Raw genomic sequence first — 24,003 nt, forward strand, 5'->3', positions numbered from 1 at the left:
AAATGCATAAAGATTTTGCAGAAATTTCAAAGTGCTGTACTAATGTTACTGATCATCAACATGGCTTTTATTCTAGGAAATGTTTTGAATGTACAGCTGTAGATTTTTTCCCCGGACTTTATGTAGTCCCTGCATATTCTCATGGACAGACCAGGGGAGACCCTTAGAAAATACCCAGTGATCTGACTGCATGAAGGCGTGCATGCCTGGGGGCTGGGGTGAGACTCCTTCCAGGAAGGGGAGTCCTGACTGACCTTCATGCGTGGAGGGGCAGGCCCATCTTCGAATAGACTGAGTGGCAGTGTCCGGCCCAGGGGCCTTCAGGTGGGCCAGGCCAGCTGTCTGAGCAGCAGTTGCTTGAGGGCCGAGTACTCCAGGGCTAAAGAGAGAGGTGGAGTGGAATCAGTTGTTAACAGGTTTGGGGAGACCTCGTTGACCAAGCGAGCCACCCAGAACCCCGTTCCCTTCACACATGGGAGTACTCTCATGAGTACTCACCCCCCGAGTCTGACCCTACTTGACTTTTAACTGTGGTTTTCTGAACTGGCCCTGCAGAGGCTTGATACAAAATGCAGAACACCCTGCAGATGTTGGCTTGTCCTGAGCAGGGAGGGAGGCGTGATGTGGATAGGTCCTGACACAGTCTCCTGGGCTGTTTCTCAAGGAAGCCACGGGGGACCAGAGAGCCACACTCCTGACTTACAGAAAGGAGAGGGAAGGAAAAGGGATGGACTCACTTACTGATCACCAGTCATGGGCCAGATGCTCTTTGAGTCTTTACAGCAACTCTGAGATGGGTGCTATTATTCCCACTTTCGCAGAGTAAGAAACAGAGGTCCAGAGAGGGAGGGTAACTTGCTCAGAATCACACAGCGAGTAACTGTTAGAGCTGGGATTCGAACCAGAGTCTCTTGAACTTAGAGCTCGTGTCTCTGACATTGTATCTTGCAGCCTTCCCAATAGGATAGAGCTGCAGTCCTGTCCTTCTGGTGAGCCTGAGGACAGTGACCCCTTGGCTCTGTCCTGGCGTTCCGCATGGTGTTGGCCCCTCTCGCTAGCAGGTCTGTCTCCCGAGTTTGCGAGAAATGCCTTTTGCTGAGCACGTGAAGGCTCAGGTGAACTGATAGAGGCCACAGGAAAAGGAACTGGGGAGGGGCAGGGTGGGTGCTGGGAGACGGAAGGGGAAGGAGGTAGGGAGAGGAAGGAGAATGGGAAGAAGGAGCTGAGATGGTCCAACATGGCAGGAAAGGGCAGGGCAGGGGAGGGAGGTAGAAGGTGCCTCCCCAGAGCTTTTTATCTTCATTTGGGTGTTCTCACTGTGCAGGGGAGGGGGGTTGCCCCTGGATGTCTGGGTGTCCTTCAGTTCCGAGAGCCGGTGAGGATTCAATGCCTCTTTGGTACCTAGCTGGTTCTCAGTTTAGCCTAGCCTAGAAATTGAGGATGGTTTCAACTATTTTCTCTTTCTTTCTTTCTTTCTTTCTTTCTTTCTTTCTTTCTTTCTTTCTTTCTTTCTTTCTTTCTCTCTCTCTCTCTCTCTTTCTTTCTTTCCCTCTTTCTTTCTTTCTTTTTTTAGGTGAGGGGGGGAGATCGTGAGGCAGATTCTCACATGTGCCCTGACCGGGATCCATCTGGCAACCCCCATCTGGGGCTGATGATTGAATCAACTGGCTACTTTTAGCACCTGAGACTGATGTGCTTGGACCAACTGAGCCATCTTTAGTGCCTGGGGCCATGCTCAAGCCAACTGGGCCACTGGCTTTTGGAGGGGAAGAGGGAGAGAAAGGGGAAGAGGGGGGAGAAGCAGATGGTTGCTTCTTCTGTGTGCCCTGACCAGGAATCAAACCTGGGACGTCCACACGTCTGGCCGATGCTCTATCCACTGAGCCATGAGCCAGGGCTAGTTTCAACTATTTTCTATTGAGCACTTGTCTTTCAAAATAGAGCCCTGCCCTGAGTGTCCTCCTGGAGCCCCACAAGCCACACCTTCAGCCCGAGCCTGCTTTTGGGGACACGCATAGGATGCGTCAGGGAGAAGAGTCGTCCCTTCCAGTGGGATGTGCCTGGCCTGGGAGGCCAGGACCGATACCGCCACATGGCTTTCTGTCAGCTCTGCTGGGGCCAGCCTGCCAGCTCCCTGGAGAGATGCCTGGTGTAGTAACGTCATATTTGTTATTTTCCAGTTGTCATTCTGTTAATATTTGTGTCCAACCCAAAAAGCTTTCAACAGCAGCCAGCACCATTTCCCTGATCCCCAGTGGGAGGAGAAAATGCATTGAGAGGCAAATGGCCCTTCCAGGGGCAGCCCTGGCTCCAGGAGGCCTGTGCTGGGCCAGAGAACCAGAACCGAGCAGCCTCCCGTCTCCCACCGCGGCTCCCCACCCTGCGGCCTCCCTCAGCGTTCCCAGAGCCTCTCTATGGCGCTGAGCTCCGGGGGCAGAAATGCAGATTCTGGCTAATGGCCTGTGGAGAAGATGCACTTTTTGTATTTTCGGCAGACTTGGAGTGAAGTAGCAGGAATGAGCGGTGGCTGGGCCTCTAGAATGTACCCTGGTGACCTGACGTTGTACGTGCGCGTGTTGGCATGAGCGAGGGACGAAAGTCTTCAGGCAGTCTCATTAAACCTCCTTACACAATAATCCTCCTGTTGTGGAAAATTGAGATTCTGCATGGCGTTTTGAACTTAATCTGTTGGAACAACTTGTTTATTTTACCTTTTTTTTTTTTTTTTTGAGAGAGAAGGGATGCCTTTTAGTCATGCTCCTAATTTTAAGAGGCTCTGCTGAGTTTTTCTCACTGGTTAAATTATAACAAGACCAATGGGGTCATCGTTGGCGTATTAATTATAGCAAGGCTGGTGAGGAAATTCAACATCCCTTAATAAACACCGCTTAGCCCCTCCGAGCGAACAGTTTCCTCCAGCAAACATTTCACGGCGGTGTGTCCCGGAGCGGACTTGGATGGTCTCGAGATGACAAGTTTACCGTCCTTAGAACTCTTAAACTCTTCGGCGTGACAGGAAAGTTATTCCCCCCCCCCCTTTTTTTTTTCATAACTAGACTTAGACGGCAACTCAGCTTTAGGATGACAAGAGACAGGAAACAGTATGGATTTAACCTAAATTTTGTCTCCGGAATGTAAATATTTTCTAACCTTTTTCATCTGCCTTTGCAGAGGCTCAGGCGAGCCCGAGGTTTTGCGTCCTCAAAGCGCTTGTGTCAATAGCTTCTTTCCTTAATGTTTTTTTCATTAGGTGCCATTTAATCAAGGCGGAATAAAAGAACTTGGGGCTTATTTCATATATAGATATATATATATCTCCATGCTGAGTGCTATTTGCTGAGCAAGCTGCTCTGCCCTAGAAGGATGTAAGACTTGGAAAGAGCTGGAAGAAAGGAAAATGGTGGAGGGTGGCTTTCTTCACATTCGATCTTCCCCGTGTGTCTCCCGAGACCCGAGTACAGGGCCTCCATTGCCAAGGCGCAAAGCCCGGAGGCCACCGGGGCAGCGCATGTCAGGATTAGAAGGGGCAGTGCGGTGTTTTCTGTCTAATCCCGTCCAGTGTGTGGTTTCATCTAGACTGTAGCCATGGTGGGACTCGCTTTGAGCATAGTGCCCACCCCAGGGCCACGGCACTCAGTGGGCGCTTAGTAGATAGTGAATGGTGAGATGGGTCAGTGATCAAGCCCTCTGGGGGAAGGCAGAGCTCACCCTCTCCCAAGCTGCCTGTAGTGTCTGGACCCCTGAGAACGGATCTGTTCTTTGTACACGGACCCTCCACCTGGAACTAGCTGTGGCTCTTGCTAGTCAGTGCCCCACCTGTCCTCCCTGGGCCCTAGGACATTGAGTGACAATGGGACAATTAGGAGCAGGTTACTCCCATATTGTCTTCGCTGATCATCCTGGAGACGAGTAGTAGTTGGGTGACAGGCTGGATATACTCTGGCTGGTGTGTCGGTCACTTCTTAGACCAAGCGGTAATTGTCTCTATCATTACCTTGGGTGTCCCTCTAATGGCCCAGGGATGGGCAGGGTGGTTCTGAAGACCAGGAGTTGGCATACTTTCTCTGTAAAGGACTGTATAGCAAATGTAAATTTTGAGGGCTCTAGAGTCTGTCACACCCCTCAATTCTGCCATGGTTGTGTTAAAGTGGACACAATAAGTATACAAATAAATGTGGTTGTGGTCCAGTAAAACTTCACTTAGGAAAAGAACAGGTAGTGCATGGGCCATGCTGTGTACTAGCTAGCCTGTGAGGTCCATGAAGCAGGGACTGTATCTGCTTTCGTCTCGAGAAGGAGTAAACAGTACTGGCTAAGAGTGTGTTCTGAGATCAGACAGTCTGGGTTCAAATCCTGCTTCACCGCTTTCTAGCTGGGTATCCACGAGCAAGTTGCTTGATTTCCCTGTCCCTCAGTGTCCTCATTGATAAAGCATCTACCTCAGAGAGTTGTGGTGAGAATTAAAGGAGATAACATCTGCACAGTCCTTAGAGCAGTGTGCACATACAAGAGGCATGTAATACATGTTAGCTCTTACCAGTTGGATCTGTTGCAGCACAGCGCCTGGCACAATGCTGGTGCTTAGTAGGGACATGCACCGTGAACCCGAGGCCCAGGAAGGCAGAAACCTCTGTATAATGTCCTAGAATGAGGTGGAGGGGCACTGTGTCCTGCAGGCACGTGGCTGACTTCCAGGTTCCTGGAGGAGGGCTGCATGGTGGAAGAGGGCTGCATGATGGAAGAGGGCTGCATGGTGAGGAGGGCTGCACAGTGAGGAGGGCTGCATGGTGGAAGAGGGCTGCATGATGGAAGATGGCTGCATGGTGAGGAGGGCTGCACGGTGAGGAGGGCTGCACGGTGAGGAGGGCTGCATGGTGAGGAGGGCTGCATGGTGGAGGAGGGCTGCATGGTGGAAGAGGGCTGCATGATGGAAGATGGCTGCACGGTGAGGAGGGCTGCACGGTGAGGAGGGCTGCATGGTGGAGGAGGGCTGCATGGTGAGGAGGACTGCATGGTGAGGAGGGCTGCATGGTGAGGAGGGCTGCATGGTGAGGAGGGCTGCATGGTGGAGGAGGGCTGCACGGTGAGGAGGGCTGCACGGTGAGGAGGGCTGCACGGTGAGGAGGGCTGCATGGTGAGGAGGACTGCATGGTGGAAGATGGCTGCATGGTGAGGAGGGCTGCACGGTGAGGAGGGCTGCATGGTGGAAGAGGGCTGCATGGTGGAAGAGGGCTGCATGATGGAAGAGGGCTGCATGGTGAGGAGGGCTGCATGGTGGAGGAGGGCTGCATGGTGAGGAGGACTGCATGGTGGAAGATGGCTGCATGGTGAGGAGGGCTGCACGGTGAGGAGGGCTGCACGGTGAGGAGGGCTGCATGGTGAGGAGGGCTGCACGGTGAGGAGGGCTGCATGGTGGAGGAGGGCTGCATGGTGAGGAGGACTGCATGGTGAGGAGGGCTGCATGGTGAGGAGGGCTGCATGGTGGAGGAGGGCTGCACGGTGAGGAGGGCTGCACGGTGAGGAGGGCTGCATGGTGAGGAGGACTGCATGGTGGAAGATGGCTGCATGGTGAGGAGGGCTGCACGGTGAGGAGGGCTGCATGGTGGAAGAGGGCTGCATGGTGGAAGAGGGCTGCATGATGGAAGAGGGCTGCATGGTGAGGAGGGCTGCATGGTGGAGGAGGGCTGCATGGTGAGGAGGACTGCATGGTGGAAGATGGCTGCACGGTGAGGAGGGCTGCATTGTAGAGGAGGGCTGCACGGTGAGGAGGGCTGCATTGTAGAGGAGGGCTGCATGGTGAGGAGGGCTGCATGGTGGAGGAGGGCTGCATGGTGAGAAGGGCTGCATGGTGGAGGAGGGCTGCATGATGGAAGAGGGCTGCATGATGGAGGAGGGCTGCATGGTGAAGAGGGCTGCATGGTGGAGGAGGGCTGCATGGTGAGGAGGGCTGCATGGTGAGGAGGGCTGCACGGTGAGGAGGGCTGCATGGTGAGGAGGGAGCCCACCCTGATGGCAGGCTTGCTGTCTCACCTCTCCTGCCTTCTGGATTTCCTGGACTGCGGATCTGAAATGCGATCTAGGATGACTTTCTCACCCTTTGGAGCTGTGGGTTTGGGTTTTCCTTTGAAAAGAAAATGGCTGGTACTTTGCTCCTTGGTGGCCCAATGGCACCTCAGGTCTTTCTTTTCTGCCTCAGTGTTTGGAGCCGCTTGCTGTGGGGTCACTGAACATGGTCTGGCCTCAGGAGTGTGCGGACACCCGAGTTGGTGTGTAGAGTGTGTGCTGGTGCGTGCACGTGCATTCTTCTGGGGAGGATGGTGGCTTTGTTCAGATTCTCAAAGACGTCAGTGGTCCCCAAAGGGTTAAGGAAGTGATTATTTGTCTATTGAAGCAGAAAATTGTCCTGGGGATGTTTGTCTTTGCAGATAAGTGGAAATAAGGGACAGGAGCCAGGGGACTGGTTAGAGCCAGTTGGCATGTGTCCCGGGACCTCAGGAGAACTTTCACTGTGGGACGTTTGAGAGTTATTATTTTTTTTCCTGAAGTTGGAAATGGGGAGGCAGTCAGACAGACTCCCACATGCGCCCAACTGGGATCCATCCAGCATGCCCACCAGGGGGCGATGCTCTGCCCATCTGGGGTGTTGCTCTGTTGCAACCAGAGCCATTCTAGCATCTGAGGCAGAGGCCACAGAGCCATCCTCAGCGCCTGGGCCAACTTTGCTCCAATGGAGCCTTGGCTGCGGGAGGGGAAGAGAGAGACAGAGAGGAAGGAGAGGGGAAGGGGTGGAGAAGCAGATGGGCGCTTTCGTTTGAGAGTTCTTATAACACTCATCTCTTCCTAAATATTTATTATTTTTACCTCTTTTCTCTACATTACTAAAACAAAACAAAATTAAACAAAAAGCATCAACCAACCTCTAGAAAATGAAAAGATAAGCCACAGACTGGGAGAAAAAATATTTGCAAAAGACACATCTGAGAAAGGACTGTTATTCAAAATATTCGAAGAACTCTTAAAACATAACAAATGGAAAATCACCTGATTTAAGAAAAAAAGTGGGTAAAAGGCCTGAATAGACACCTCACCAAAGAAGAGATGCAGTTGGCAAGTAAGCATATGAAAGATGCTCCCCATTGCATGTCACCAGGGAAATGCAAATTACAGGACACCACCGCACACCTGTTCGGGTGGCCAAAGTCCAAAACACTGCCAACACCAAATGCTGGCATGGACACAGAGCATGCAGAGCAGCAGGAACCCTCATTCATTGCTGGTGGGAGTGCAAAATGGTTCAACCATTTAAAAATCTTTGTATTTATTTATTGGTTTTAGAGAGAGAGAGAAAGAGGGAGTGAGGAACAGGAGGCATCAACTCATAATAGTTGCTTGCCTCTTATATGTGCCTTGACCGGGCAAGCTTGGAGTCTCAAACCGGCAACCACAGAATGCTTCATCCACTGCACCACCACAGGTGTGGCCGGTTCAGCCACTTTGGAAGACAGGTTGCAGGGCACACTGGGGTGGGAGTGGGTGGGTGAGGCTTGATAAGGGGTCTTAAACTTTAGTCTGCTTTAGAATCACCTGGAAGGCTTGTTGAAGAACATAGATCACTGGGCTACAGCCCTGGAGTTTCCTTTGAGTGGGTCTGGGCTGGAGCCTAGAATGTGCATTTCAAACAAGTTCCCAGGGTCTCCTCTGGGCTGAACAGCAGACTCGGGGAACCGCTGTTTGTACCAAACATCTCAGTACTTTCGAAACTGGCACGGCTCTAGCTGGACATCAAGCCAAAGAGTAGGAATTACTTTTGCCTCCATCTTTCAGACAGGCAATTAGAGGCCTAGAGGGTTGAAGTAACTTGCTGTAGATCACATATCCTGTGGATGATGCAATGGTGTGACTCTCTAGTCAGCCTGTCCCCGAAGTCCTGGCTCTTCCCCAAGTTTCTGGCCCCCCAGCACTCTCCGCGCCAGCAGAGGTCTGGGTGGGTGGCAGGCCACCCCTGGGGAGCCGCCGGCCTTTGACAGGCAGGAGGCCATGCGGGAGGGAGGCGTGTGGGAGCCCTGCCCGCTCCTGTCGGGGGCTGGCCCTGGGGAAGGCGCTGTCTTCCTCAGGCCCCCTTCCTCCCAGGCAGCAGCTGTGAAGTTGATGAATTGCACTAAACTGTGATGTCTCCTCGGGAGCCCGTGCCAGGATGTGCCTTGATGGTTCCCGAGAAGGCGACAGGCACGTGGCCTGCAAACGAGCTGCTCGCTCACTCCCTCGCTCCGCACACAGCTGCTCGGAGGCAGCCCGGGCCCTTCGCGGCCTGCCAGGGGAGCCTATTAAGAGCCACGACACTGTGGAGCACAGCAGAAATGCTCCATTAAATCTGGTGGGGGCCTGCTTAGCAACGGGACCTGCCTCGGCAGTCCGGGCCCTGCTCAGCCCTGCCTCAGTCTCCGGCCTGGCTCTCCCTCTCCCCACCCCAGCAGTCCTTCCCAAAGTCCTGTGGGGCCTGAGTGAGTCCGGGTTTCTGTATTTTTTTTTTTTTCCTGAAGCTGGAAACGGGGAGAGACAGTCAGACAGACTCCCGCATGTGCCCAACCGGGATCCACCCGGCACGCCCACCAGGGGGCGATGCTCTGCCCCTCCAGGATCGTCGCTCTGCCGAGACCAGAGCCACTCTAGCGCCTGGGGCAGAGGCCAAGGAGCCATCCCCAGCGCCCGGGCCATCTTTGCTCCAATGGAGCCTTGGCTGCGGGAGGGGAAGAGAGAGACAGAGAGGAAGGAGGGGGGGGTGGAGAAGCAGATGGGCGCTTCTCCTATGTGCCCTGGCCGGGAATCGAACCCGGGTCCCCCGCACGCCAGGCTGACGCTCTACCGCTGAGCCAACCGGCCAGGGCCAAGTTCAGGTTTCTGGCTGCAGCTGGTAAGCCTGTGTCTGGAAGGGTGGAGTGAGAGCCCGGCCAGGGAGCCAATCCAAGGGCAGTGCCTTCTGCCCTGCGCTGCGTGGCATGGGCCGTGATGCTGACGGGCTGGCGGGAAGCTCCTGGCCAGAGGGGTTCCCGCCCTGGACCCTGCACTTTTGAGGGCCCGACTCTAGCCTCTTCCAGCTATAACCCTCCCCATGGGGGCCTAGGGGATATGCCCCCTTTCTACACCATACTTCAGGTTCCTGGGAACCTGTCAGTTCCTGACTGAATGGCCCCCAGCTGGCTGCTGGTGTCTGTGAAGCTTCTATCCCGGCCCATCCTTGAACGAGTGGTCTGCGTCACTGGGGGTGTGTGGGCAGGGCTTGGACACGTGGGCGTCCCCGGGTGTGTGTGTGAGGTCCCTCGAGGGTGAGGCGGGGGCAGGCTGGGCTGGAAGTCCTCTTTCTCTGGGACTCCCTGTGCCAGAACACAACTCCATGGGGCCTGAGAATCCCAAGTTTAAACTTTCCAGGCTCCGAAGATACATTTGTCAGGGAGAGAGTTTATTTTACCACAGTTTGTTAGGTTGATTTGTAACATTGGACGCTCTTGCTCGGGGCCCTGTGAGTGTTCGGGGTAGGCCCACGTGCAGGGGGTGGGGGTGGGGGAGGCGCCTAAGGCCTCCCTGAAGCTGGCCAGGCCCAGACCACGCGTCCAGACAGCCAAGTACAGGGTCAGTGCTAAGGATGGAGCTGGGGAGTGGTCCAAGCTGGGGGGACACTCATTTGTCTCCTGGGATAAGACTGATGAGGACCAGGATGCTGAGGAGATGGCAGGGGCCCCTGGTCGTGTGAGGAAAGGGGCCTAATCTTTGACCTTTGACCACAGCCTTCGCCACACCAGCCTGGCCACACCTTTGACCTTTATAACCTGGCGCTTCTGTCTTTTCCCTTCTTAGTTGCTCTCCCCAGTGTGTACACACACACACACACACACACACACACACACACACACACACACGAGGCTGTGCAGGGCCTCTCAGGTGCCTCTCAGGAGGGCACAGGCCACCAGGGAGGGGGCCACTTCCCCGGGACCCCTTACTGGGACGGCCACCTCTGTGGGACTTGGCAGCGTTGAGAGCCCCTGCGGGAGGGTTTACTGGGCAGGGAGACAGGAAGGAGGGTCCACCTTTGTGATTGCTAAATGGCTTCACTGTTTCAGGGAGGCGGGGGAGAGGGGGGAGCATGAGAAGTCTCTTCTTATATTTATCAGGAACCAAACATTTGGCTACCGTAGGGCTTTTCCTGGGTCTTGATCTTAATCTCGGTATCTCTCTAGATCTGTCTTTTTATCTAACATCTGTCTTCCTTTTCCCCTCCCTCACATCATTCCTTCCTTTTCTTTTTAACCAGATAGGGGTTTTAACATATTTACCGAGTGCCTACTGTGTCCCAAGCCCTGTGTCATGTTATCACCTTCTTGGATCCTTCTAGAACCTGGCGTGTGTTATCCCCATTTCACAAACGGGACGAGCAGCAGCCTCAGGTCACAGCTCGGAAGCGGAGACTCGGGCCTGAGCCCCTGCTGGCTGACTGACGAGCCCCTGCTGGCTGAGACGCCTGCATTTTCGTGCTGTTTCTTCTGCAGGGAGATGCTCCCCAGATGCTTTTTCTCCCCCGTGAAAAATCAGGAACTAGGTGGATTTTTTTTTTCTTTAAGTTTTAAATCAGGAAAGAGAAACGCTGCCTCAAGGGTTTGCTTATCTCTCTCCCCCGCAGTGTTCCCAGGGGTCCTGGTTCCTGGTTCCCGGGGGCGTGCTGGGGGCCAGGCTCTGTCTCCTGCCGAGCTGCCTGCACACTCGGCCCTCTGCTCTTGGGGGCCTGCCCCCCCCCCCCCGACACACACTGCTGTCCTGGCGTGCCAGCAGTCAGACCGCAGAGGGCAGCTTCGACAAAGTGACAGAAACCGTGAAAACAGCTGTTTGACATTCCCTGCTGGTCTTTAAAACGAAACAGCCACTGAAGGGGTTGAATGAAATGCAGAAGACACCCTTGTTTCCATGTGGATGGGGATGTTTTACTTAGAGACATTTATTTTCCCTTTTCTTTGCTCCCCTATTTACCTACCTGATCATTTCCCTCCTTCCCTCCCTCCTTCCCTCTCTTCTTCCCACCCTCCTTCCTTCCCTCCTTTCCTCCCTCCATCCTTCAGCCCCTCTGTCCTTCCTTTCATTGAAAAAAATCTTCCCCCTTCTGTTCCTGTGTCTTTCTTTGCCATCACAACTTTCTTCTCTCAAGGGCGGTCTTGAACTGCTTCTCTGTACCCTCCTCCTTCAGTTCCTCCCTGCTTCTGTATGTTAATTCATCTTGCCAGCTCTGGGTGCATATCATCCCACATGTGCGGTTTTATGAGTCCCAGTGTTAAGTTTTCTGACATCCAAGGTGCCCTTGGTCAACCCAAGCTGGAGGCAGGGGATTCTAATTTAGATAAGGAAGAGGACACACACAGCATGGGGTGTCTGGCAGTCCCCCGCGGTCCCCTCTCGCCACTTTCATCGCCTCCACCTACGGCCCTGGGAGAGTTGTCCTCGCAGTTAGACACTGACTTTGGGCCTGTGGCTCAGCTGAGCACCGCGGTTCCTTCGGAGCTGCGGGCGTGTCACCGTCTGCACAAGGTGACTTCGAGCCTGCCGCTAGAGAGGTCTGTGTTCGCCGCAGGAATGGAGGACGCAGCCGGGTCTCAGGCCAAAGGCAGGCTTTCTGCTCCTCCCTCCGCGAATTGATCTGCAGGCGTCCCAGTCACAGGGTGGAGGCAGCGCTGGCCGCAGGCAGGAGGGGCCTCTGGGAGAGCCCGGGAGGGCTGGGGTGGGCATGAATAGATGTTTCCCTGCCATCATCAGCTAGACGGGTCTTCGCGGAGAACCAGAAGGAAGTAGGGAGAGAATGGAGAGAGCTTTGGTGTTCCCGCCCAGGGGTAGAGTCGAGTGCTCATCTCTCCGTGGAAATGTGAGGTGTGGAGCAGCATAAGGCCACCCAATGTTTGGTTGTTGGTCTGGGAGTAGGAAGGAGCCACAAAGAAGGAGCCTGTGGTGGTATGTCACAATTCCCAAGAGGCTGGGGACCTTTGGTGTCTTCCTCGAATGCTTTCAAGCTTCAGGCAAGAGTGGTCCTCCTAACCCACTCCCCCCTCATCTCTAACTATAAGGGGCCTCGTGCATTTTTCCCACTTGTCCAAGCTCTGTACTTGCTCTCTCCTTACAGTGCCCCCTTGGCCACCCCTTGGGCCTAGGTGTGTCCATGGCGGTGGCACTAGACACCATTGGGAATATGGGCCCGGGCAGCAGGCCTGTGACGGGCAAGGGGTCCCTTCGGTACCAGAGTGCTATTTAGAAGGGAGGTCAGAGACTGCTGGTCTGTGTCTCTTAGCTCTGTGGACTCCTCACCCCGTGGGGAGGGGCATAGCCAGGAGGAAGAGCAGGCATCAGGGGTCCCTAAACTGTGGGGCCAAGGCAGAGGCCCTGGTTGCCCAGGTTCAGGGTGGGACTGTGCATACCCCCTACAGACCGCATGTATTTGATTTCCCCTGTACCCAGTACTGTGGTTTTGCTGACTTACTATTCCTGGAGACGTTCCTGTTGTGCGCTGGTGAGGGCAGAACGGTAACCGCACGTGGGATCGGAGACCCGAGACCTTCTCTAGTTCTCATCACCTTCTGATTCCAGCTGAGCATGTGCCGTGAGTCCACAACACACTCACTAACAACGTGGTAGGTCTATTCTGGTTTCTGCATTGATTCACAATGAATAAAAATTAAGTTGGTCCTAAATTTTATGGACTCTTAAAATAAACATCTCTCTCTTTGAGCTTCAACTAGGTAATGCCTGTGGGGGCCAAAGGCAGCTTTTACTTAGCGTCTGGCGACACAAAGAGAGAAACCCTGAGAGTGGTCCGGCAACCCGAGGGCACTCACCGTCACCCTGTGGTCCGGCAACCCGAGGGCACTCACCGTCACCCTGTGGTCCGGCAACCCGAGGGCACTCACCGTCACCCTGTGGTCCGGGAACCCGGGGGCACTCACCGACACCCTCTGGTCCGGCAACCCGGGGGCAGTCACCGACACCCTCTGGTCCGGGAACCCGGGGGCAGTCACCGTCACCCTGCGGTCCGGCAACCCGAGGGCAGTCACTGTCACCCTGTGGTCCGGCAACCCGGGGGCAGTCACCGTTACCCTGTGGTCCGGGAACCCGGGGGTACTCACCAACACCCTGTGGTCCGGCAACCCGGGGGCACTCACCGTCACCCTGTGGTCCGGCAACCCGGGGGCACTCACCGTCACCCTGTGGTCCGGCAACCCGGGGGCAGTCACCGACACCCTCTGGTCCGGGAACCCGGGGGTACTCACTGACACCCTCTGGTCCGGCAACCCGGGGGCACTCACCGTCACCCTGTGGTCGGCAACCCGGGGGCACTCACCGTCACCCTGTGGTCCGGCAACCCGGGGGTACTCACCGTCACCCTGTGGTCCGGCAACCCGGGGGCACTCACCGTCACCCTGTGGTCGGCAACCCGAGGGCACTCACCGTCACCCTGTGGTCCGGCAACCCGGGGGTACTCACCGTCATCCTGTGGTCCGGCAACCCGGGGGCACTCACCGTCACCCTGTGGTCGGCAACCCGAGGGCACTCACCGTCACCCTGTGGTCCGGCAACCCGGGGGTACTCACCGTCACCCTGTGGTCCGGCAACCCGGGGGCACTCACCGTCACCCTGTGGTCGGCAACCCGGGGGCACTCACCATCACCCTGTGGTCCGGCAACCCGGGGGTACTCACCGTCACCCTGTGGTCCGGCAACCCGGGGGTACTCACCGTCACCCTGTGGTCCGGCAACCCGGGGGCAGTCACCGTCACCCTGTGGTCGGCAACCCGAGGGCACTCACCATCACCCTGTGGTCCGGCAACCCGGGGGTACTCACCGTCACCCTGTGGTCCGGCAACCCGGGGGTACTCACCGTCACCCTGTGGTCCGGCAACCCGGGGGCAGTCACCGTCACCCTGTGGTCGGCAACCCGAGGGCACTCACCATCACCCTGTGGTCCGGCAACCCGGGGGCACTCACCGTCACCCTGTGGTTGGCAACCCGAGGGCACTCACCGTCACCCTGTGGTCCGGCAACCCGGGGGCAGTCACCGTCACCCTGTGGTCCGGGAACCCGGGGGCACTCACCGTCACCCTGTGGTCCGGCAACCCGGGGGCACTCACCGACACCCTCTGGTCCGGCAACCCGGGGGCAGTCACCGTCACCCTGTGGTCCGGGAACCCGGGGGTACTCACCGTCACCCTCTGGTCCGGCAACCCGGGTGCACTCACCGTCACCCTGTGGTCCGGGAACCCGGGGTACTCACCGTCACCCTCTGGTCTGGCAACCCGGGGGCAGTCACCGTCACCCTGTGGTCTGGCAACCCGGGGGCAGTCACCGTCACCCTGTGGTCCGGGAACCCGGGGGCAGTCACCGTCACCCTGTGGTCCGGGAACCCGGGGTACTCACCGTCACCCTCTGGTCTGGCAACCCGGGGGCAGTCACCGTCACCCTGTGGTCCGGCAACCCGGGGGCAGTCACCGTCACCCTGTGGTCCGGCAACCCGGGGGCAGTCACCGTCACCCTGTGGTCCGGGAACCCGGGGGTACTCAGCGACACCCTCTGGTCCGGGAACCCGGGGGTACTCACCGTCACCCTGTGGTCGGCAACCCGGGGGCACTCACCGTCACCCTGTGGTCGGCAACCCGAGGGCACTCACCGTCACCCTTTGGTCCGGCAACCCGGGGGCAGTCACCGTCACCCTGTGGTCTGGCAACCCGGGGGCAGTCACCGTCACCCTGTGGTCCAGCAACCCGGGGGCAGTCACCGTCACCCTGCGGTCCGGCAACCCGGGGGCACTCACCGTCACCCTGCGGTCCGGCAACCCGGGGGCACTCACCGTCACCCTGCGGTCCGGCAACCCGGGGGCAGTCACCGTCACCCTGTGGTCCGGCAACCCGGGGGCACTCACCGTCACCCTGCGGTCCGGCAACCCGGGGGCACTCACCGTCACCCTGTGGTCCGGCAACCCGGGGGCAGTCACCGTCACCCTGTGGTCTGGCAACCCGGGGGCACTCACCGTCACCCTGCGGTCCGGCAACCCGGGGGCACTCACCGTCACCCTGCGGTCCGGCAACCCGGGGGCACTCACCGTCACCCTACGGTCCGGCAACCCTGGGGCACTCACCGTCACCCTGTGGTCCGGCAACCCGGGGGCACTCACCGACACCCTCTGGTCCGGCAACCCGGGGGCAGTCACCGTCACCCTGTGGTCCGGGAACCCGGGGGTACTCACCGTCACCCTCTGGTCCGGCAACCCGGGTGCACTCACCGTCACCCTGTGGTCCGGGAACCCGGGGTACTCACCGTCACCCTCTGGTCTGGCAACCCGGGGGCAGTCACCGTCACCCTGTGGTCTGGCAACCCGGGGGCAGTCACCGTCACCCTGTGGTCCGGGAACCCGGGGGCAGTCACCGTCACCCTGTAACTGTAATACGCCTCGAGGTACATGTCTGTGCATATTCGGCCCATCTTTGAGCCGTTCCCCTCAGGACTCATTTTTATTACAAAGCCTGCCCTGGTCACTGCGGCCCCAGCTCTTATTTGTCTGACTTCCTAGTTAGGTGCCCAAATACTACCGCCCCCAGCCTGACCCCTACCCCGGCTGCCTCGTGTTAGTGATGAACTCTCCACGGCGATGCTCTTTCTACTAGGTTCTCCAGATGAGTGACTTGAGGGTAGGACACACTTCTCAAGGGGTTCTTAGTGGTCATGTGACTTTCCTTATATGTCACTGGGTCCCCGATGATGAATGAGGGAGAGCAGTGAGAGAGTTATAGCATCCAGCGTCAGTTGCTTACACGGTTGTGGAGGAAGCCGTTGTCTGGGGCGATGGCTCTCAGGCTTCCGCGGTCCTGAGCCGCTTGCAGGAGGTGCAGACGCCCGGCCACACCGATCACAGTCTCCCGGGGATTCTGATGGAGACCGAGACTTGAAAATAGCTTTCTAGGGCATGACTTGCCGAACCAATTCTATAACTAGAAATAGCACAGGATATATTTTTTAAAGCAGTTTCATAATGAATGTGGAATAAAGACAAATGGAATATGTTCTGAGAACACACACACACACACAAATAAAAACTGAAAGTAACAAAAATACTTGTAAATGTCAAAGGCAAAATTGGCTGTTTAGTTTGAGCCGGAAGGTTTAATTCATTTATCATTAACCCTAGGTTTATTTTCAGCTCTGGCCCGTTTGCCTCTGACCTTCCTACCTGTCTTCTGGCCCCTTGGCGTTTCTGCAGCTCTGCTCATTAACTGTGGGATTTCGTGGCCGTGAGGAAGGCACTCTGACTTCCCGGTTCAGCGCCCTCCCTCCGGCTGTTCAGGACCCACCTTGCCCCCCACCTGCCGTCTGAGCACTCGTGACAGGTAGGACTGTCCTCTCACTCTGTGACTTTAATCAGGGTTTAAGAGGCAGAATTAAACATCTTATACCAGGCGTCCCCAAACTACGGCCCACGGGCCGCATGCGGCCCCCTGAGGCCATTTATCTGGCCCCCGCCGCACTTCCAGAAGGGGCACCTCTTTCATTGGTGGTCAGTGAGAAGAACACTGTATGTGGCGGCCCTCCAACGGTCTGAGGGACAGTGAACTGGCCCCCTGTGTAAAAAGCTTGGGGACCCCTGTACACAGTCTCATAATTTCTTACACTTATTTAAAAAATCCAAAAATCCAAATAAATGTAGGGCCTATTCCATCTCCCACTGACTCAGCGTATCCTTCAGATGTTGGTGGAGAGGAGAAAACTGTGCTCTGAAGTTGATAAAGGAGTTTAGACTACACATTGCTAACCCATGTGAGCCTGTCAGTATATTTCCAGTGAGTTTTGACCACTTTGCAAATCCCCTCTGGAAACCTGGATGTCTCCCATGTCTTCCCAAATTAAAATGTGATGTACAGAAGGGTCCTACAGTTAACTGTAACATGTTTAAGGCAATGTTGCCAATCAGAAGATTGGGTACCGTCGTGAGTCCAGATAAAAAGGGACCCCTAACAAAACTCCCTTCAGCACACGGACCTGCGATTCCGTCTCCTTTGTAGGTGTGTTCTCAGAACGGAGGTGGGATCTACTCAAATAGAACACATGGTCCAGAACAGGACAGAATATCCAATAGCAAATAGCAAGTTCTTTACTTGGCTTCTTACCCTGGCCCTGTGGGTTTTAATTCATTGCTGTTTTGTCTCAGATTACTTGTTCCTTACTATGGTTTCTATACTTTCCACAAGTATTCTGATTAACCCTTGCTTTAATTTCTGTCCTGAGATTGGCCCTTAAAACTAGTTTCAACTTAAAAAGTCGAACTTAAAGACACGGAGAGTAGAATGGTGACTGCCAGGGGCGGGGAAAGAGTGTATCACATGGTGACGACAGTTAATAATGCTGTTGTGGGAGAAGCGCCCATCTGCTTCTCCACCCCTCCCCCTTTCCTTCCTCTCTGTCTCTCTCTTCCCCTCCTGTAGCCAAGGCTCCATTGGAGCAAAGTTGGCCCGGGTGCTGAGGATGGCTCTGTGGCCTCTGCCTCAGATGCTAGAATGGCTCTGGTTGCAACAGAGCAACGCCCCGGATGGGCAGAGCATCGCCCCCTGGTGGGCATGCTGGGTGGATCCTGGTCGGGTGCATGCGGAAGTCTGTCTGACTGCCTCCTCGTTTCCAACTTCAGAAAAATACAAAAAAAATAATAATAATAATGCTGCTGTGTATACTTGAGATTGGCCTAGAGTAGATGGTAAGCATTCTCACCCAGGAGGAAGAAAGAAAGAAAGAAGAGGTAACTAGGTGAGGCGACAGATGTGTAACTAACCTGGTGGTGGCCATCCTTTCACGATGTGCACATACAGCAAATCAGCATGCTGTGTGTGCACTTTAGACATACGACGACTTTGTTTGTTAGTGGCCCCTCACTGAAGCTTGCACCCAGAAATACAGTTCCAGTGTCTCCTTAGCCTTCCGGCCTTTCGCCTTGTCCTCGCTCTGCACGCGGGAGCTGTTGGCCGAGCTCTCGGGGGAGGAGCTCGGGAGTGCCTTGGGAAGGCGGGGCGGCAACTTCTGCCGCCAGTCAGATCCAGAATGCAAACCTCCGGAGGGCCGAGTGCGTCCTTGCACCCTCAGAGCGCGGTATGCGGGGAGAAGAGCCCCTTTGGAAGCAGGTGTTGGCCACACCTGAGCATGAACAGCCACCTACGGACCCTCCCCCCAGTCACCAGACGGTAGTCAGTGTGCAGAGACTGAGGGGCTTGTGTGTCTCATTAGAAGAAGAGAAGCAAAGCGGACTCCGCCAGGTAGATAATAAAACAAGAGCAAGTATTTGAAAATAATGAAGCGATACTTAAAGGATCACAAATGCTTCATTATTTAAAAGCAATTGCCACACCTTGTTTTAGGCATTTTTATGCCTATTATTTAAATTCTCAGGGCATCCCTATGGCAGAAGCACTAATATTATCCCCTTCATACGGATAGGGAGGCTAGGGCACAGAGAGGTTAAACAGGTCGTCTAAGATCACACAGCTGGTAAACAGCAGAACTGGGGTTCCAACTGTCTGATTCCAGGGTCCAGATTTTCTTCTTTTTTTTTTATTTTAAAGATTTTATTTATTCATTTTAGAGAGGGGAGAGAGAGAGAGAGAGAGAGACAGAGAGAGAAGGAAGAGAGAAAGAAGGGGGAGAGGAGCAGGAAGCATCAACTCCCATATGTGCCTTGACCGGGCAAGCCTGGGGTTTCCAATTGGCCACCTCAGTTTCCAGGTCGACGCTTTATCCACTGCGCCACCACAGGCCAGGCAGGGTCCAGATTGCTGATCTGTATATTATACTGTCCTCTATGTAGTACGGAGGAGAGCTGACATGCAGAGTTGTGACAAGCCCGAGGCTTAACTACCCTGGATAGTGGGCTCAGAGTACCGTGACCAGTCCAGGCCCACCAGATGCCGGGCGGCTGCAATGGAGATGCTCCCTGCCCTGGTCAGTGTGGGCCTGAAGCCACAGGTGGAGGACCGCAGCGCCTGGGACAGATAGGAAGCACCCAGGCTGATAGCCTCTTCGCTTCCTCCTTCATTTTAGCTTTGTACAGAGCAGCTGTTCTTTACAGGTGTGTCACTGGATTGAAACCAGAGCTCAACATCCCAAGGGCAGGACCAGCATTTCTGTAAAGGAGGGGCTTCAGAATGACCAGTGGTTGAAGAGGAGGAGGCAGGCTAGGGGACTTGTCTGGGACTATTTTATCCAGTCAGTACTGGTTGTACTTTCAGCGGTATGTTCATCTGGGGTTTCTTAGAGGCTGATGGAGGTTTGGGGGGACTACCGTTCCTTCCCTGAGCCATTCTCTGGTCTGCCCTGGTGTGAGCTGGTTGCGTCTGCTGTTAACATGTTTGTGAGTTCAGATACCTCCCCGTGCGTGCGGTGTAATGGCATCCTAGCGCCCTCCGAAATAAAGAGCCGTCAGGCAGCCTTAGACCCCAGAGTTCTGGGGCTTCCCTTCTGCAAAGCGAGGTCACGCCGGTGCACCTGACGTCTGCCCGCCTGAGGAAGTGAGCAGGTTGGGCTTGGGCACCGGCACTCTGGGATGGGAGCGTGCACAGTGACTAGGAGTAGCTAACATTCCTTTGGAGGTAAATGCTGTCCGACGGTGGGCTGGAAAGATATATATTAAGCTGAGAAATTACTTAATAAATTCAGACCAACACTCTGCGACATTTCCCACAAGACGTTAATGCTGTTTAGAAATTCCAGAGAACACCCTGAGTTGTTTCTGGCATGGGCTTATGATTTATTTCAAAAGAAAATGGGACAGAGTGTGTGGGTTTGTGTTTAATTTGAACAGGGATTTGGAGATGAAAAGTCAACTGGCATGAAGGATTGCGGGGCAGATGCAAAGTGGTGGAGCTTGTGGGTGGCTTTGGAGCACGTGCCGGTGCCGAGAAGCGAAGGGGCCTCTGCCCTCCCAGCGCCAGTCACGTGGCCCGGTTTGCGTAGGCCGGCACTGCTTGGGAAGGGTGGGTCAGGAGGCAATGCGAGGCCCAGAGTTTCGGAAGCACTTCAGTCCCAAAGACTTTCATATCAAAACCAGACAGAGCTTTTGCCCTAAGGAGGGAGACCAGTTCGAGTTCACTGTCCACTAAAGTCAACATGTAGAGGACATGACCTTCATCTACAACAAGATGGACTTCAGTTAGACCAAAGGAAGGCATTCCTAAAGAAAGTAAGAGCTCGGATGAAAGATAGGAAGGAAGACCTGGGAGAAGTGTTCATGTCTGGTACTCTGTTTCTTGGCAATAGAGGGGTGGCTTAGGTCAGTGGTCCCCAATCCCCGGGCCACGGACCGGTACCAGTCTGTGGGCCATTTGGTACCAGTCCGCAGAGAAAGAATAAATAACTTACATTATTTCCGTTTTATTTATATTTAAGTCTGAATGATGTTTTATTTTTAAAAAATGACCAGATTCCCTCTGTTAAATTCGTCCAAGGTTCACTCTTGACACTTGTCTCGGTTACGTGATACATTTATCCGTCCCACCCTAAAGGCTGGTCCGTGAAAATATTTTCTGACATTAAACTGGTTTGTGGCCCAGAAAAGGTTGGGGACCACTGGCTTAGGTGACGCTGTGATTTGATCTCAGTGTGGACACAGGGTCCAGGGAAGGGGGCACAGCCCAGGCGGCTGCTCGAGTGGTCCAGGGGATGGTGAGTTCGAGTACTGGGTGAGGAAGGAGGCAGCAGTGTGGGGCCAGGCTAGGAGAGAGAGGAGACAGAGAGGCGGGATCTTGTTTCTCCCTTTCTCTCCCTGGGGAACTCCAAGTCCCATTAATCTTGCTTGTGAGGGAGTTGTGGTTTGAATGGGAAACGAAGACAGTAATGTCCGCCATCTCTCTCGGAAAAAAAAAAAATGACATTCCATTTGGTTTTGGAAAATACACAATATTCCACTTATAAAATATTCAATCACTGTCATTAATCCTCCCGCCTGGGCTGGCCTAGCCCCACTTAGCTACGAGCAGCTGGCTCGGGCTGTGGCCACAGGCCCGGGAACCTCTCAGCAGGGTCTCGTGCGTACAGGGTCATCATGGGAGGCGGAGGGCCCTCTGTTCTCAGAGCTCAGCTCTCCAGGGGCCGAGGTCTGGGTCTGCCCCGGGGCCTTCGGAGCCGTTGTCTCCAAGCTGAAAGGCGGAGGGCTCCAGCTGACCCGGCGCCTGCTTGGCTGCGCTGAGGAGTCACGGGGAAGTTCGGGCCTTGACAAGTTCATTCTTCTTCGCACAGCCGAGGGCACTGGCTCCGAAGGTCCTGTCCCGCTCTGCCAAGCTCAGCGGGCCTCAAAAAGCGCTCTTTGGCCTGGGCTGGCCTGCCGTTGTCTTCCTTCTGCCTCAAGCTTTTCTCTCTTACCTTCCTCTTCTCTCAAATTTTTGTATTGTTTCAATATTAACGAACTAATTAATCATTAAAAAAAAAATAACCGTAGAATCCCACAATGTCAGACCAGGAAGGGGCTGTCGGAACTGCCTAGTTCAAGCCCTTATTTGAAGGGAGGACACTCAGGCCCAGAGAGGGGAGGTTGGTGGATTTCCCCCCAGGGCTCCAGAGCCACAACCTCCCCTCTCTTCTCCTCCTGCCGCCGTCCATCCGCAGGACCTGGGCTCCTTGGTCTGGCAGCACTTGGCCTTGCTGCCTGTGGCCTGGCATCCCGAGGGGTCTGTCCCCTTGCTGTGCTCAGATGACAAGCTAAGGTCCCCAAATGGGGAGAGCTGGCTGACGGCCATTCATTTCTAGCTCCTGGACGGAGTTTTCCACGGGTTGCTCAGCTTTCTACTAAAAGAATCTCCTCGTTGAAGCCTCATTTTTCCACCGGTGCACCAGCTTCTTGTGCTCGCTGGGAGCCCTCTGGCCCTCGTCTCTCGGGCCGCCCCAGGATACATCCTCCGGGACTCAGCCTGGGATCTGTGCTCTCTCTACTGTGCGCCGAGGCTCTGTGCTCCTGCCCTGCCCTCGAGCCCCGGGGACACACCCTTCTGCCCACACTCACCTTGCCTGCCCGAGTCACGTGCAGCTTCCCCAGGGTTCCGGACTCAGTGGCACGGGGCATTCAGTGAAGGTTTTCAGGAGGGAGCTTCGAGCCTAAAAACATAGGGAGCAGGGGAGGGTATTCTCCTCTGGGGGAGATCAGCACCTCAGTCCACCTGCCTGACTTCCAAGCCTGTGGGGGAGCTGTGGAAGTTCTTACCACGGAATGTTCCATTCCCAGCTGGAGAGATGGCCTGGGCCTGAGCTGGGAGGGTGTGTGGTGGCTGCAGGCTCCAGGCTCCTGCGGAGGGTGGGCATGTCTCCCTCAGGGCAGCTGGACAGGGACCCCTGATGCTCCCCCTTCTCCGCCCCTCCAGGTCCCTCCGAAGGCCCCCCAGGTCCAGGGGTCTAGGGGCGTGGGGTCACGCCAGACCGGAATCACAGGCCTGGGGAGATCTCAGGAGTCGTCTACTCCTTCACGTCCAGGATGAGGAAATGAGCAACAAGGTGACACTGCTCCAGGCCCCGCAGTTTGTTGGTGACGTGGCTGGAGTGTGAGTGATGGCTCTGGCTTTTCCAGGGTGTCAGGAGCGGTCACCATCATTATGCCATGAGCTTCCTGGTGGCTCTGTGAGGTCAGCACAGCAGGGCGCTCGTCCTGTTTCCCAGGTGCGGAGAGAGGCCTGTCTGGTGTCTGAGACTGCACCTCTTGGTCCTACCCGGGCTGCAGTACTTCTGGGAGGGGCCCTGCGGGGCAGGGCAGACATCGACCTGGGCTCCAGACCAGCACTGGGGCCACCTCTGTCCCTTTCTGTACTTCAGGGTCTCGGCCACCTCAAGGGCCTGCAGAGGAAGTGGGTGGTTAGTCCAGGGTGCCAGGGACTTACCAAGTCCTTTGGTTACCAGAAAGGGGACCTGGCCCTTTGGGTCTGCCAAGGGCCAGGCAGGGTAGTGTGTGGGTTGTTGGCTTCATGCAGGAAAAATTTCACAGCATGGGTCCGGGTAATTTTGAGAGTACGTTTATTAAAGCTGGGGACAGTGAACAAGGACAGCTTAGGTAGCAGACTCAACAGGAGAGCCTGGGGGGCTGCTCTGGCTCACTGGGAGGTCAGAGAAAGGGGGTCCTTGGGGACAGGTGCCGGGGTTATCCCGGGACGAGCTGCAGCTGCCCACTGCTCCCCTGCTTGTATGTCTCCTGGGGACACTTAGAGTTTAGGAGATGCTCGCCTGTGGGAAGAAGAGGAGGAGGGAGATGGGAGAGGGGTTGGCATGCTCAGCGAGGGAGGGACGACTGGGGCCTTTATTTTGAGGGTTTTTGTAGACCAGGAGCTTAGGGAAGTTCTCTTCTATAGAATATTCACCAGCTTTTCCAGGTGTGTCCTTTCAGGGTCGTGGTCTCCACTGATGGTCAACCCCTGGGCAGGGGGTCATTAGTCATCACAGGGGTTGCCCACCTGGGCCTGGGGCTAAAATACAACTGAGGCCTAGGTGTTACCTCTCGGGAGGTGACCTGTATCTGGCCGTGAGTCACTCGGCCAGTGTGTTCAGCTGTCTCAGTTTCCCCATTCCACTTGCCAAGGAATTCCCCTAGCTTCTCACCATCTGGCTTCCCTTTCAGTCAGGACAAAGACCAGAGGTGGCATTTTGTCTTGCACGCTGCTCACACTGCTTGGGGACGAAGCCGGGAGGGGCGTGGCTTGGGCCGGGAGGGGCGTGGCTTGGGCCGGGAGAAGGACCCCCTGGCCCCCAGATGCTCAGGATGCTGTCTTGTTCTGTTTCCCTGTTTTTCCCCGCGTTTTAATTCATCCCACGTCTCTAAAGCCAAACGTCCTGTGTTCCGATTGTCACCTTTCTCATGGAGGGGTTGAGCTCGTGGCTCCAAGAGGAAAATGCTGCTGGACGCAGCAGCCACACGCTCCCAGCTGCCGTGGAGGCTGGAGAAAGGGCTGGGGCCCCGGACCCAGTTGGGTTGCCCATT

The 24,003-nt window shown here is 55.6% G+C and overlaps 1 protein-coding gene across 1 annotated transcript; it reads right to left on the reverse strand.

Annotated features, from left to right (window-relative positions):
- Positions 1-320: 320 nt before the first annotated feature.
- On the reverse strand, positions 321-5,901 carry LOC136315076 (uncharacterized). The gene is made up of 2 exons (XM_066246258.1): positions 4,665-5,901; positions 321-379 (listed from the first exon to the last, which is right to left on the reverse strand). Exons 1-2 carry the CDS (start codon positions 5,899-5,901, stop codon positions 321-323), a joined length of 1,296 nt encoding a protein of 431 aa, XP_066102355.1.
- Positions 5,902-24,003: the final 18,102 nt, after the last annotated feature.

Source organism: Saccopteryx bilineata, chromosome 11, assembly GCF_036850765.1.
Source record: "Saccopteryx bilineata isolate mSacBil1 chromosome 11, mSacBil1_pri_phased_curated, whole genome shotgun sequence".
Classification (NCBI taxonomy): Eukaryota; Metazoa; Chordata; class Mammalia; order Chiroptera; family Emballonuridae; genus Saccopteryx; species Saccopteryx bilineata.